Genomic DNA, 16,319 nt, shown 5'->3' with positions numbered 1-16,319 from the left:
AAAACTAAACACGATAATTAGACTGAAAACATGTTCTGTGTCATCTGAGGATACAGAGTGATAAATGTTAATTATTATTATCCTGATTGATCTGTACCTCAAACCTAAACCACTTACCACTGAAATATCTAAGTCTTTCAAATAGACAAAGGTCATGTCATAAATATACGAGGGAAGTTGTCATACCTCGTAACAAGATATGTTTTTTTTCATCCTCTATAAAGAGGGAGCTCATTTGAGATAACATAGCGTGGAAGTCATCTGTCTTCTTGTAGTGCTGAAGAGCCTTAGAGAAGAGATCATAGTTTTGTTGGCTTAGGGTCTCCTTCACTGTTGCGATGTACAAAGTAGCTCGGGCCTTCTTCGGCTCCGTCAGGTCTGCTTTCTTAGCAGCTTGCTGTGAAGACAGGAAGACTCTTCAGTAAATAGTATTACTTGAGGAGTTACTCTCACGTTAATTCAGATGGAAACAATATATTTACAATTCCGCCAGCACATAGAACAATGAATGCTTTCAACTACCAGGTTACTGTCTCTTGCAATTATAGTAGTCACCCCCATATCCATGTGTTATCCCAAAAAAACCAACCCCAAACCAGCTTCAGTGCCACAGAATAAACACAGATCTAACTGGCCTGCCTCCTGGAAACATCCAATTAACTGAAAAACATAAATCTCTGGAGCAGGAGATACAAAGAACAGAAGGTGTTCAAGCATTTTGGTTCCTCTAAGAAATTTCTTTAGATACTATAAACGTGAGCAAGCTAGACTGCTCTCTCCTGTTGGGAAAGGTTCTTTTACAGTCACAAGCAGCAGGGACTTGAAATGGATTCAGAACATCTCCTCCCCTCTCAAAGTGACTGTGCATTACAGTGTGCTCACACACTTTTAACATATGAGCTGTTTGAGCCTTGTCACATATCTTAATTACAAAAAAAAAGTGTCACTGGGGCAATCCTGAGGCACAAGTATAACGTTAGTTTCCCCAGATGATGATTATATCTATTTCTAAAACAGCCACCCCCTCACATCTGTGAGCGTTCATTCCCTCAGAGAAGAGCAGCAATGCTATTCACCTTCTCTGCTGACAAAACTGACCGCTTCAGAGGATTATTCCTAGAGAAGGCAGCCAAGTATCATTGCACAACTCTATTCTTAGGAGAAGGCTTAATAAGAGAAATGACATTTAGTCCAAACCTTGAGGGCTAGGCTGACTCATCATGACATCACACAGCAACAAACTGTAAACACAGCCTTCTGCATGCAATGAACGTTCTTCCTTCCTCACACCTTGGATATTATCAGCTTCAGGACCTGTGACTACAGTTTCCTTTGCTAGGTGACTGGGAGTCTGACAGCCAGCGCTAGTTAGGGCAGTACCTTGGACAACTACGGGCACACACACAATCACCCAGGGGATTCTCATGAATTTATTGTGACTCTTCAGCAACTAGCTGCATAACAAGTTAACTGAGTTTGGGGACAGTGCAAAACAATAATGTACAACTGCAAATATTACATATAACAATGTCCCACCACAGGTGGGGTTAGGATGTGATCGCTTACCCAAAACTGGTCAGTTATACCATTTGAGGCTCTACCACCAGTTGGACTAGATGGTTGTTGTAGGTCCCCTTCCAACTGAACTATTCTATTCAATTCCAATCAAAAAAAGTGAAACCACCCATCACACCTGGTCAATGGAAGTAGATGTTTGCAAAGTAGTCAATGCCAGAAAACAATTCTTTTCACCCACTAGCCCTACCTGGGCCTGTGCTTGATTGGATTTGTGATGTCTAGATTTGAGAAAAAGCATGACAGAAATAGATTTCAGATGTGCACTGATGAATATTTATGATTTGGAGAAAACACATAATTGTTCTGGCATCAGTCTTCTGTCTGCCTAGAAATTTCCAATTCAAATTAAAGCAGTCTGCATATCAAAGGGATGGCACAGACACATGAAAATACGTACTGTATTGCTGACTAGCTTTATTTTCTTCCTTCCTCCTTTCTGCTCATCTGTTAACCTCTTCTCATACTGAAGGGAAAGTGTTGACAGACGTTGTGCCTATGAAGATTAAAAGAAAAGAAAGGTCCAAAATAATGCTTTCCAAAGCTCTTGTCCATTTAATTTAGCCATTTCCAGTAGTAAAGCTTGTTAACCCAGTCTGTGACACCATTCAAGAAAGTGAAACAATTCAACCTGAATTATCACAACAGAGCGTGGGACACATCCGTGTTTCTAGAAGGTGAACACTTACTGGAAAATTCAGAAAGAAAGATAAAAACAGAGGAAGTTAAGGATGAAGTTGGTCTTGAGGTTGCAGATTTCTGATTAAGCAAAGCTGGACTTGGAGCTAAGTGTTTCAGGGTAGCCCTGGGAGTGTACGCATACCTTTGCGTAACTGATGCCTCACATGCCCCTTCACTTTTCTGCCTGGAAGTACTTCTCTTCTGAAGAAAAATATATCAGACTTTTTTGGGGGTAGTAAGAAGGGAAGCCTAAGCAATCTCATAGAAATTATCAGGGCAGACAGGATGAGACAGCAGCAGAAACACTTGTGGCTTGGCAAGCTCTTTACCATCTCCCATTCCCAGTAGCAAAGAACTGCACCTGTATTGCAGTGACTGGAAATATCGGTATATACAAAGCTCCAAAAAAGAAGTGAACGAGCATAAGCAAGAGGAGTGGAATTGCTTAATAGCAGAGTGTCCAATATTAGATCAAGCCGGTATCAGCCACGCTAAAATCAATCACCTAAGTAATAGAAGAAACTGCGGGACAGCCCCATATTGCCAGTTGGTTTCTACATACCTGTTGAGAAAGCAGGTATGTGAAGTGATGTATTTCTTTTGCTCTTGCCCAATAAAAGAATTTCATAGCAAGCATGTGACTATCAGTACATTTACAGGATAGTGTTGTTCGTTTGTAAGAGGAACCAGTGAAACCTAACAGTATTCTTACAGTCCACTGTGACTTCTAAATGTGTCTATTCAGATCACAAAGCTTTAGAGTCAAATTAAACCAACTACAACTAAACCAACAACACTAAAAATAAACAAAACCCTAAGCCAATAACCTCAGATTTGCCAGTTTGCAGAGTCAGTTGCTGATACTCAGAAATACAACCCTCAGTGCACTCATAATACTGCAAGGATACTAAATTCCAGACAAGCCTGACCATGATTTAAGTGCACATTTAAATATAGTTTATTTAAGCATCATGTAACAGAATGAAGAATTGGAATACAAGCAGCAAGTCAAACATTTATGATACATGCAATAACTCAGAAAAACTGTCAAAAACATCTTCTTAATCCTGGACTATGTAAAGGCACCACTTTGAATAGCATGATCTAGAAGAAATAAGGCTTCTGAAAGACAAGTTTCCATAAGCCATATCTCACAAGGAGAAGAGATTAAGTGGAACTGTCAAATCATTCTTTAAACGGATTGAGAGATTATTTCTTCTACTTTGATTTTTTGATATTACAAAGGCTTCCTTTCTTCTTTTTCACCCCAAGCAAATTGTTTCAGAATGACAGCAGCTAAATTTCCACTATTAGGGAATCAGGGTACAGTATAACGTCAACAAAAGTAAAAATGGTAACACAGATACTATGATGGATGGGGAAGAAAGATATGAAAGCACACCAACCCCATTATCAGTTTAAATCCAGTGCTTACTAAAAATCAGCTCAATACTAAATTTGGAGTAAAGCTCAGAGGCACTGCATGTCTCAGGACTACACTCCCTGATCTCTGGTGCCAGAGGTCTTCAATTTAGGTGCAGCACAGATGATCCCACAGTTCTTTGCAAGCCACTGATGAGCAGTAACACCGAATATAGAAAGCAGACGTGAGCTGACTCACTGCTGGGCCATTAGGACCATCAACTTATCTGACTTAAGGAAATGCCAAACTGCCAAAAGAAGTGCAGCTGTGTTAACAAGATACTGTGGCTGAGTTACCAAGTACCTGGAGATGTGCCAGGCTTTCCAAAGAATAAATTCTGGTGTCTTTTGTGGTGGCCCATGGGTGATGGAGCCAGTTTCTCAATCAGCTACACACAAGTTAAATATTCGCTATCCTTGTTCGTTTCTCCAAGTTTGTACATTCCCTCTGTTTTGTACACGTCTCCATCCATCTCCCTTACGCCTCCTTAGATATTCCCCAGATACTCCTTACACCTCCACACTTTCGCTTAGGCATTCTTCCCCTAACCAAACTACTTAGGTATGCTGCAATAGGTATTTCTGGAGTCAACACACTAGTCATCAGCCAAACTGAGTCTGCAAGCCTGCTGATAGTAGCCAGGTAAGGGAACTACCCCACCAACAACTGGAAACAGGGATTTTGAGAAAGCAAGAACACAGCCTAATCACTGACATGTTAAAAATACCAATCCAAGAGGAAAGAAAATCAACAGCGCAGAAGAAGCTCTGTTGATCTTAACGCAATAGTGGATTTTTGATTCAGATAAAGCATTCCGCAAGTCTGCAATATTCATTCTCTGAGGCAAATCAAAGATTTTAATCTGAAAGTGCAATTTCTAACTCATAAACCCTCCCCCTACCTTTTTTAAATTCATTATCTGGTCATATACCAAGTGCCAACACAGATTCCACCCAGGAGGAACTGTGTATCTTCCAATCTCTTCTTTTAGAGCTCTGCTCTCCAGACAGCATGGTTAACTTCCATGAATTTACATGGTCAGCAGTTATGGAACACAGTACAAGTACGTACCTGTCAGATATCTAGTTGAATGTGGCAAGGAAACCCTTTGATCAAGCTTAATTATAAGAACCTGCAGTTACCAGTGCCAATACAGTGAGTTTTTCTTGGAAGAAGGTTGAACTGGTACTCTTAAATCAATGCCAAACTCGTTTTACTTTAGAGCCTACAATTTTTACTTATAAGCAAGTATTTTGCTACACCATTGCTGTTACCTTTTCCTCTCCCGACAAGTCACTTTCCTCCTCTGCATCTTCGCTGCTCTTCTCATTGCGCTCCAACGCGTCCAAGAGCCCAATACATTGTCTTCTGGGTGAGACAAGCTCTTGTTCATATTCCATGCATAGGCTGGATGCTCCATCTCCATTTACTGGCATCACAGCATAATATAGATGACAAATTAACATTCCACATTATCTCTTGCATTTTCTATTACTTAGTAATACCTCAAAATCTTATGTAGCAATCCACAAAGATGTGTTGGTTTATTTAATCTTCCACATATTGCAAAATTGCATTATATGATTAGTAAGACAACTGCTTTGATTAATCACCCCCAAAATTGCTCAAGCATTTGTTACCACAACCTGGTGGACTTCTCTCAAACTTTTCCTTAAGTGATGGTCACATTTAACCTCAAAACAGCTTAGGATCAAAGGGAAAAAAAAAAAGTCTTACTGCAACAGTTGTCTGCATTTAACTACTTTAGCTTTATGGATTTCCCAAAAACTGAGTTCTTATTTTTAACAGACTCTGGCATGAAATATTATTTATTATTTTTAAACAGAACAAGTACTTTTAAAGCCTACAATTCTCACAGTCATCAATACCTATAAGACACAGTCACACTCTCAGGCCCCAAGAACACATATTCTCACTAATCAGGATGCAGGTATATTTGGTTTTAAATAGAAGTATTTAGACCTGTAGGTAATGCTGAATTAGTATCAGTTTGCTACTTTTAAAAGGCATTCTCTTCAAAACATATTTCCACTATTTTGTGAAATTACTTCTCAACAGTTACGAAGAAAAGTCACTATTTTGAGAAGACTAGAAGTATATTACTCTACAAATTAGAAAGTCAGTGCAAGCAAACTCTTTAGCCAAAACTATGATTACAGATGCAGTTTGATGTTACAGCTAATGCAATGCAACTGAAAATCTGTATCAAAGGAGGCAATGCAGCTTCTTCCCTTTACCTACAGTCATACATTCCAGCCCATCCTGGAATCTACCAGTCACGTAGATGAAAGGTAAATTGGTTCAGCAAGCTCATCTGCTTGCTCTGCACTTGCACAATAGATGGATTCAAATTGAGGGAAGGAGCATAAGTGCACGGTTGGCAGTTGAGGGAAAAAAAAGTGGTAGCCAAAGTAATCCCATTCAATGACAACCTGCAGTGACACTGGCTTGGATGTAATGTGAAATCATCCTCATACTCAGTCATAACTGGTTTGGAACCACAGTTTTAAACACAATTTCACTGTTCTGTTCCAAAATAGCAAGCAATCTCGAGTGGAACATTCTGAAAGAGTATCTGACATGAGAAATACTTTGTTCTTTGGCATTAGTTAACCACAAATTTTAAAATACTGTTTTGTTCCCAGGTCAATGCCCTCTTTCTGTTTTCTTAGTCAGATTACTGTGTAAGAATCATTTATACAACAGGATGGAAGACAGACATATGATAGTCAGTGCTTGTCAGAAACAGACTTCCAGTTCTTATTTTTTAAACTATCTATGATATTCCACCAAACTCCTCCTGTTCTGCTGGACACTTTTTCAGGCCCCATCTGCCTCTCGGCTCTGTGGTTGCAACTGGTTCTCCCATTTTCTAATGCCGAGCTATGTCCCTTGATCAGGCTTTTACGTCGGTCTTTCAGCTCTCCTTGCTTTCTCTCCCATCCTAGTTTCTAGTCTCTTGTTCCTCCTTTTTTTGGTTCAGCTTAAAAGAAGAAAGTGTATATGTTAGGACCCAAACCTACCTTTTCTTTTCCTCTTCAAACTGGGAACATGGTCGTCTAAGTTTTTGGCTTTTTTCAGGGAGAGGATTTGCTCAGATGAAGTAGATGGTGCTGTATCACTTTCACTTCGGGAAGCAGCCGAGCCAGAAGGGCATTGTGGCAGGGGTGGGGGCATCTGCAAGCAATTTACAAAATGTTACAGTAGGCAAAAGCTACTCTTCCACTCCACTTCCTTTGCAACCAAAAATCTCAGCAATAACCCAAAGACATCTCCTTTTTCCCAAATAACGCTTGACAGCAAGATTGTTACGCATTCTGGATTCATGTGCTTCTGGAAAAAAAAAAGGATCAAATAACTGGGAAGTGACACAGATAGATGAAGTCTATAAGCAGGCTTAGCACTGACCCATGTAACGAAAAAAAAAAAGAAAACAAAAAGATCATAACCGGACTAAAGAACAATTGTTTCTTAACACTATCCCTGCAACATAGCTCCTTCTGTCAAAGCACATTGGGTTGGGCTTTATCTTTACCATGAAAATTCCATTTATGATCAGAAAAAAATCATCAGGTCATCCATCTGTAACTTATTATTTTGAATGACTTGTATTTGGCTAAGGCATCTTCCAGGAAGTCATCCAAGTCTGTATGTGAAATGTTATGTGTTTATTTTAATCTTAATCTCCATTTTGGGGATAAACAATTCCCCATTCTGGCTTCCAGCCCATTTCTTGCTATGACTTTCTCCAGTCAATTAGAAAGTCTTTTTACAATATTACTTTTTAAATCAAGGAACTATTACTGAGAAAGAGAGTTTCTTAATGTTAAGAGAGAAGCCATATTGATAAAGCTGACCCAGCGATGAACTGTAATAATAAGGGATGGGTTTGTCTCACTCTTTATACCAGTCAGCTTAGATTTAAATTTAAGGGTTTGACTGATTCTTCCACACATATACCCTCTCCCTGAGGGGGAGGTAGAAAGCTTTTTGATGCTAACAGCAGTTCCAGCATTTGCATACCCTCCAATGAAATCTATGTTTATTTAGGAGGGGCTGGAAAAGGAAGTTATTTTTGTGATCTAACCTAATGAGTTGCACAGCATGACAACACATCCTGCCCCAGCTCTTGGAGAAATATCTCCTTTCCTGTAAAGCTTCCAATGTTTAGAAGTGACAAGACAAGTGACACTGTCACATCTCTCATCTGGATCAGTATACCCAGTTTCCAACACTATCAAGAAAAAAGGAGGGGTTTTGTTTTGTTGGTTTGTTGTTGGGTTTAAAACACTTACAATTTCTTGAGCAACACGGAAGAAGAGGGAGACACTTCTGACTGCATGCCCAAAGTTGTCATAAACATTCACATAAGGGCGGACCCATGAGGGCAGTTTGCTTCTTACATCACCAGTTGTGAACCTGGGTAGGATTGGAAAAGGAGAGAATTATTCGCCAGGTTGGCCTACACGAATTAAGCAAATGCTAGATCAGGGTCCAAAAGGACAAGAGAGGAGTAGCAAGACAACAAAAGATTGAAACACCACAGTATATATAATGGGGTGATGTCTTCAAACAGGAGAAAAGAGCTTTGTTGATACCACATACCATGCAATCAGCCAATTCTTATCTTTCATCCATAAACTCTTTAACTGTGCAACAGTAATATTAGCACTGAACTGTGAGGGGCTCACTGTCCCCAGTTGAGCGTCAGCATTGAAGACTATCGATTAAACTCTTGCTGCCTATTATATACGTGTTATATTAGTGAATATTAATATAATATTAATTATTAATATAAGTTATATTGTTCCAGCAACATAATCCTTTCTCATTTTTGCCCTCCTTCTCTCAAAAAACTGCAGTGCTGGTGACTGCCTCCTCAAATAAGAGATGGAGAAAATGTAAAACCATAAGTTATTATCATGTAATTTCCAGTAGCATTACAAACATTAAGTCAACAAATTGGCTTATTTTTCATTTATATCATTAATCTCTTTCTGCAGCTCCAAGACAGTATATTTTGCAAGCAGAAGATAACCATCTAGTTACTTTCTTAAAGTAGTGCAATATTTATATAACCTGTTATACAAAAATAATTTAATTACTTATGAACTGTAGCCTTCTCCAAACAGTAACGTCAGCACATTTATATACAAAATACCAATACCCATGTCGGGATATAAAGCTGTTGATGTATGTTTATGTTCCAGAGCCAAAGTTTCACCTGTGGTCACATAGGAAGATAGCACCATAGTCTTGGCGATGTCTGATGACCCTGCCAATAGCCTGATTAACAGCCCGGGAAGCTTGCTGACTGTACCACTCACGCCCAGATAAATACTGCAATAGGTGGGAGAAAGAATTAACATTATTTACCAGGTAAAACACATTCTGTGCTGTACAGTCACTATTTTTCTCTAAAGATGTAAAAAAAAAGTATCCAACGAGATCTACAGACAAATCTCTAGAAGCCCTGGAAAAACAAACACAGGCTGAGCTGAATATCACACCTGACTTATAGCGCACAGAAAACTCAAGCAGTATATCCAACTTGAGGGGCTATTTAGTATATGATGCACTGACAGCCTTGGTAGTACAATAGACTCACCATATAATTTAAGACCTAATAGCTATCCTGCAGGACAATAAACTAAATTTATAGACAAAGCAATAGAAAAACAAACCCAAAACAAAACACAAAAACCAAAACACACCTCCACACACATGCCCCCAGCCACCAAAACAAAAATCCCCAGACCAGCCAGCACAGACAATTCTTCCTGCCCACTCTCTCTCTAGATGAAATAATTCCCTCGGGAAGATATATGCATGACATGCATACAATGATTTTGACTAAAACTTTAATTATATTTTTTGAGCCCATATTCGATTGAGACCATGTTACTGGAGACAGAATTTGGAACTCTTGACATTATTTTAAAAAAGGTGACTATTTGTAACAAACTCCCAAGGTGGTTTGACTTTTTTGATGTTCGTGGTTCCATGAGGCTGGAAGGATAACATACACCAAAATCCACAGAGACAAGAGGGATGACACAAACCTGCAAACAGCCAACAGTGAGAAGTTGCCTGGCATTACCTGTGTGCCCGCACCACTTCTTCTCATTTCATCCAGGAACTGCATCTTTAAAACAACTCTGGGCTCCATACGAGGAGGAAACGGAAGCCCAGTAATGATGACTCCTCGTCCATTTATGTCTGCAAAGTCCAAGCCTTCACTGGCCTGAAGAGACAGTGTTTTCCATTACCAACAGGGTTTGAAGTGACATTTCAGAGCAATTCAGCAGTTATTGGCCTTTTTTCTCTCCATTAAATTAAATCCCTAGCCAACTGTAGTTTATGAATATGTTACGAACAGTTTCAACTAGATTTTTTGCTTTTATTACCAGGACTTTAAACTTAGCTTTTTCCTCTAGGAGGCTCCGGACAAAGCATACCTCACCCATACCATTAATGCATGTGTCTTACTCCTGGATAAGAACAACTGTATTTGGAAGATGTCTTAAATGTCAGTCAATACCTCTGTTTAAACCTTCCATACCCTGAATTGTTAACAAGACATGATCAGAACATAGCAAACCTTCTCTGACATTAAAAATTAACAGAATCATTTCAAAGCAATAATAAATAAAAAAAAAAGCAAAAAAACAGTTTGTTTTTCAGCTGAATCCATTCTCCAATCTCATCTACCATGCTGCACAAACAGCTGTGATGGAATATAACATCAAGGATGGATGGGTGGAATGACCAACTCTACTCGGCTTAATCCAGCACTGCTACTAAGAGCAATCACAGCATGCACTAGAATCCATCTGGACCTAGCAGTCATATAGTTGTATTTATCAGTATTTTATCTTGGGCAGAAAGGAAATCCCTCAGGCTAATAAGAGCATGAGAAGACCAACCTTAGACAAAAAGATAAAAACTAATTTAAAACAAACAAACAAAAAAGAACCTGCCCTTCACCACCCCAAAACAGGAAAGAAAATTTCTGTGAACTTTTAAAGACACCTCAGGCCTAGACACTAGTAAAAACACTAGTAAAAGAACTGGAGCAACTGGGACAGAATCTCCTCTTTACAAAAAGGATTGGGGTTTTAGGTTTCTTTGATGGAATAGAGAACACAAAAAACTTACTAGAACCTACTGCCAATGTAAAAGCTGAGCAACACCCTGGGAGGGAATCTCAATAGCTGAGAAAGCAGCTAGTTTTAGAGCTTTTGACAACATGTCTCTTCTGATTTATCTTCTTAATATTTCCAATTTTGCAGTCATACTATTAACCCTGTGACTATAATAAACTAAACAGTCTATCCTTCAATTGCCTGTCACTGCAAAGCATGATCTCTCCACAGACTCTGTTCCTCTCAGGGTAATACACTATTGTTGGAAGGACAGGCAAATTCAACTAAGAGTTCCACCCTAAAAAAGCTACGTCTTCACCAATTTAACAACTGCTTTGGAGACTGGGACTGATGGTTTCAAAGAAGTTGAATCTTCTCTTGGTAGGCAGTAAGCAGCAGCCAAAAGGCTCTAAGAGTAATTTATGATTTTGCAAATATTTCCACTGATAATCATAAATTGATTCATTACCGCTGAAAAATGTAAATGAAAGACCATCAAATGCCTCCAGAGGACCTGAGGTTAATGTAAATTTTTTAAAGCTAAGCAATACTTTTGGTTTTCAGCAACGTTGTTCTAACATGTTTGATTACAAATGTTTCCTTTAGTTCTCCTCCAAAACAGTTGTTCTCATCTAATGGGTTGAATTTTCGGTGAGCAGCCAACAGGAAATACAAGTACGATACTCATCCCTTTTAAAGAACTCAAAGATGTATCCCTTTAATAAAACCAGGAATGAGCCATATGTAAACATGACAATTTTGAAAAGGCTTCAGGGCATCCTACTTCTCTTGGTTTCTTCCACATATAATTACAGTCACGTAACAAAAATGTACTGAAATCCAGAATGATGGTTTTCCCCCTCCCATCAACTACATGATCCGATCTCAGATGAAACAAGTTCTCAGTTATGTTACCTTCCCCCGACATACTGCCAAAAAAGCAGCTCCGTTGGACTTGGGACAGATGACTTTATCGTAGTATGCATCCATTACCTAAAAGATAAACTAGTTTAAGCAAGAGCAAGAATGGTATTATCCTTTGCATAGGCATAAACAGAAACCTGTACTAGCTAAATTTGACTTGTACACTGAGATCTAAAATGTGATTAATTTGGTGGAGTATAATCTTCTTTACTTTTTCTAACTGCAAATGAGAGAAGCCATTTGCTTAGCAAAATCCTTACATTACTGTGAAATCTAGAATACATCTGTGTAAGCATAGAAGATTAACGTCAGATGCTTCTGAGGAAGAGGTAAAACATAGACTGTTCTGTGTTTCTGCAGATCCTTGAGTAAAACAGGCAAACCAAGAAAGCAATTCAAGGATATTATTTACTCTAAGCAGCAGAGTGGCTGTAAACAAACAAGATGACACTGCACAATTCCTTAACACCCAAAGCATGAGAAGCTGGAAGGAAATGGCCCGCAGAACATTAAAAGATGCTGGCTATTTAAGTGACAGCTTTCTACTATCTCAATTATTCAGCACATAGGTACATTAGCCACTGTTACATCACTGGATTTCAAATTAAGACTGTACCTTGCGCAACTGGCCAAAAAGAAAAGGATGGATGCATAGAAGAACTGTACTTCAGAGATGATCTCCAAGAGTTTTTATTTTATCCTAGAAACATGCAGTTCACACTCAAACACATCCTGGAGAAGGATTTAAACATAAAAACAGATGGTGAAAATATTACTGGTATGTAATGCAAATTACCAACCTCTGCAAAGCTTCCTTTGTTCCTGGGTTCCACAAACATTGGCTTCACTTCTTCGATTCTTTTAGCAAAATCATGCTCCTGTTAAACAGATGATGAACATATCAGAAATGGCTATGTGAAAGTAAACACATACCAGAAGCGCCCACAAGAAAGGAAATGCTCAGGAGTGGTCCCCACAGATTTCGAGTGGTCCCCACTGACCTTCCTAAACACAGTCTATTCCTCTCTTGCCAAACATAGGAAGAGATGGAAGCAGGAACATGCAATCCTAACACTAACAGCGATCCCTTGCAGTTGGTGCAACTCAGACATTATGTGGATGGGAGATCCATTTCTTTTCCTTCCAACTTTGACATTCCCCACATCCACCTCCCAGGGACCCACTGCAGTATTCACTTTTAAGGAGGAGCACCATTTAAACCACAACTGTTCTACCACATCTTACCAGGGACACTCAAGTCATGAGCATGACAGTTGCAAAACTTACAGCTGAAACAGTTACAAATGAAAGAGAAATGCTCATGGTGGGATTTTTTTCCTCCAAGAGGTGAAACACTCAGACCAACTATATTTGGAGGTTTAATAAAGAACTCTGGTGAAATTAAATGAACTCTGAGATCAGGTCAGATGAGATGAGATAATGTCTTAAGATTGTTTTGGGTTTGGTTTCTACAATATTTCAGTGTATTGTGATCAAAATAAAAGAAGCCTGACCTGGGTTTTTACTTTCCAGATTTTATAATTTACTTATTAATAAAGAATGTTTAATGAGCATGGTTCTATAGCATATCTACAAACTGTCTGACCTGAGTAACTAAACTACCTATAAAGGCAGAGCAATTAACGTACTCTCCAATATTCCAGGCTCTTATCCATGACAGGATACGATGGGAAGAACACCAACAGTCCATGTGGTACAACTCGCACAAGGTTACCTGCAATGAGACAGGCAGGTGTATAGCTGAGGGCATTTTCATCCTCGGATGGAGTGCACAGGCTGCAGAGGAAAAAATAACCTAACAGCATAGGTTCCTTCCAAAATCTTTTCTGCTTTCTTAACATTAAAGTTGGTGTATTAGAAGTTGTTTGGGTTTTTTTTAATCATTCCAATAATCTTGTTGTCAAGGTATAAAGTTTAATACAGATGCCTAACTAGTTTTCTAAAGTGTAGTGTTAGCAGGATAAAACATTTTATGAGCTAACACCAGACTAACCAGCTAACCAAACACTATAGATGAAAAAGATCTAATGTCATCCACCATATTTTTCCATATGACAGCAGGACCTATTTTTAGATCATTTTCTCCACTTAGTGTCCACTGCAATCTCAACATTCAAAACATTGGATGAGGTACCATAAGATTGCATTTAAGAATTTTCTAGTTAAGTAGTCTAGTTTTCTAGTCAAATAGTATATACTTTACAAAAAAAAAAACCCCAAAACATTAATCTGGTATTTTGTGAAAGAATCTTCACCATTTAAGGCCAAGATGAACACCTCAGAGCAGTCTTCTCCATTTCCTTCCAACATTTTTATATTTAAGAAATTCCTTTCAATCACAGATTAGCCAAGCTACACAAATGCTTTTCTTTTATTCTATCCTCATGCGTTCAAAATGTTGTAGTTCTATTATATTTGTAGAACGAGCTTGACACAGTGCCTTTAAAAACATAATGAAAAATTGCATTGACGACTTCTGATCCTCAATTGCTCTGCAAATTGATGCTTGGCATCAGATACCTTTCAAGAGATTTCTAAAAATCCTGTGCAACAACCTGTTCCTGAAATCCACACACCTTACTTACCAATTGTTTTGCCTAGAGAAGATAAATAATCCTCTGAAAACCTACAAAGAAAAAAATCAAGTAACATAATTGTATTTCCTTTTCTATTTTTTTAATACATATTAATTTCCTCAGATAATCTTAAATACCATATCCATATTCCCAATTGCTCTCCTTCCTGTGGCAAGTACCCATACCAGGGACACAAAATTAAATATGTTGACTACATATTACTAATAAATATTCTTACTATTAGCACCGAAGATGATCTAAGCTTCAATATTACCAAAACGTAACAAGTAGAAATGGGCAGCCATATGAGTTTTATGATTAATACTAACAATGTAAGGGTGAAAGTTCTGCCAGCAAAGTCTGCAGATGCTGCCAAGCCTGACTAATGTTACAACTATTTAAAATAATTATTGATGAATTAGGTGTGGTGAGGCTTCAGGGGCAAAAAGGGTGAATTTGGTTACTATGGTTATTATTTACTCGTGGCATAAGCCAAGTAAATCCTCTTGCATTGACTGAAAAAGTACTGCTCTACAATAAGCACTATGTACCTGTTTATTCCAGCCCTGACTGAAGAGTCACCTGTTCTCTCATGCCTTTATGTTTCTTTCTTTTTAGTGCCCTGTAGTTTTGCATACTGTTTTCCCAGGAAACTTATATATGCAGGGGAAAAAAAAGAACATATCTGGTTTTATAAGACCTATAAATACCCCTATCACCACACAGACATTGTCAAAACACAAACACCACTGTGAATTCCCTTCCTTCAAAAAAAACGGTGTTCTAGGCCTTAGGTGGGGGGTCCCCAACCTTCCCCTTTCGAAAAACAGTATCTTCAACAAAATACACTGAAACAGCACACTAAGCTTCTGAAAATTAAAAATATGGTCTGAGGGTTTTCCAGGCGGCTTCTCTGTAAAAATCAATTACAGTTCCTGAGTCCATTTCCAGTTCTGTTGAACATCTGGCATTTTTTCCTGCTTTTTTTTTTTTCTTCAGTAAGAGTTCTTTGAGATTCCCGCCCCATATTGCTGAAAAAGAGTAGGCCAGACCTCCAGCAGGCTAAATTACAGAACTCTCAGCCAGAGGTTCGCCTATAATGCTGAAATTGAAACAGATTTAAGAATGTGCCAGCACATAAAAATGTGCGTACTATAGGAAGAAAGTTAAGTGGAAGAACACATGTATCATACACAAGGAACTGATCCCCATTTCAAAATACTACAGAAGGACTAAATCCCTGAACACAGTACTAGCAACAGCGTGATGCCACTCTTTAGTAACTTCAGAGAACTGGCAAGCACAGAACCTTCTGCCATGTGCACCAAAGCATGAAGCTGCCTTTTAAAATTATATGCAGAGATGCCAATGAAACTACCATATTGCACAACAGAAAGTCAATACACAATGAAATCAAGTTTTAGCCTTCCTTGCTGGCAGAATATTCTCCTGGCAGAGAAGCCCCATCTAATCTAAAGAACAGAAGGACACAGGCAAAATGATGAAAGAACAGAGAAAAGCAAGAAAAACGATGACAAAAAGCTTGACAAGTATTTGGATATATTTTCCTTAAGAAGGCAATGCAGAGGTGAAAGAGAGGCCGGTCAAGATGACAGGCTTTAAATATAAAAATAGTTGTTGCAAAGGCCAGTCACGTTTCAAACAAATTAAGCCTTCAGCAAAGTAGTTTAGGACGGGGCTCCACGTCAGTGAGGGTGGACTGCTCTGTGAGGGACAGGGAGGTGGTACCTGAGCACGATATGAAGGCATGTGGGGCAGGGGACTTGCCAGCCAGGGCCCAGACCCAGGTAGCAGAGGAAGGCAAGCAGGAAAGAGTTGGGTGCAGTCAGTAGCCAGGCTCAATCACAAGTCCAGATCATCAGCCATAGTCATGGTGATGGGGAAGGTTCGAGGTCAAGCCAGAAATGCAAATCAGTAAAGCAGGAGCAGGTC

General features: G+C 38.9%; 1 protein-coding gene across 4 annotated transcripts in view; it reads right to left on the bottom strand.

Moving 5' to 3' along the window:
- The window catches only part of RTEL1 (regulator of telomere elongation helicase 1), a 49,724-nt gene that overhangs the window by 13,025 nt on the left and 20,380 nt on the right, over positions 1–16,319 (bottom strand). For all 4 annotated transcript variants that reach the window (XR_012838043.1, XM_075768761.1, XM_010310797.2 and 1 more), the window contains 11 exons: positions 14,376–14,416; positions 13,419–13,504; positions 12,570–12,647; positions 11,761–11,838; positions 9,801–9,944; positions 8,925–9,040; positions 7,996–8,119; positions 6,724–6,877; positions 4,954–5,108; positions 1,976–2,071; positions 187–397 (listed from right to left, as the gene is read on the bottom strand). Coding sequence is in view for 3 of the 4 variants with exons in the window: in XM_075768761.1 (XP_075624876.1) it covers positions 187–397; positions 1,976–2,071; positions 4,954–5,108; positions 6,724–6,877; positions 7,996–8,119; positions 8,925–9,040; positions 9,801–9,944; positions 11,761–11,838; positions 12,570–12,647; positions 13,419–13,504; positions 14,376–14,416 (1,283 nt within the window). In the remaining variant the exon portion in view is untranslated. The remainder of the gene's footprint in view (positions 1–186; positions 398–1,975; positions 2,072–4,953; positions 5,109–6,723; positions 6,878–7,995; positions 8,120–8,924; positions 9,041–9,800; positions 9,945–11,760; positions 11,839–12,569; positions 12,648–13,418; positions 13,505–14,375; positions 14,417–16,319) is intronic.

Source organism: Balearica regulorum, chromosome 16 (genome assembly GCF_011004875.1).
Source record: "Balearica regulorum gibbericeps isolate bBalReg1 chromosome 16, bBalReg1.pri, whole genome shotgun sequence".
NCBI classification, from domain to species: Eukaryota; Metazoa; Chordata; class Aves; order Gruiformes; family Gruidae; genus Balearica; species Balearica regulorum.
Note: the sequence above shows the minus strand (reverse complement) of the source record. Positions and strands in the feature narration are given on the sequence as shown.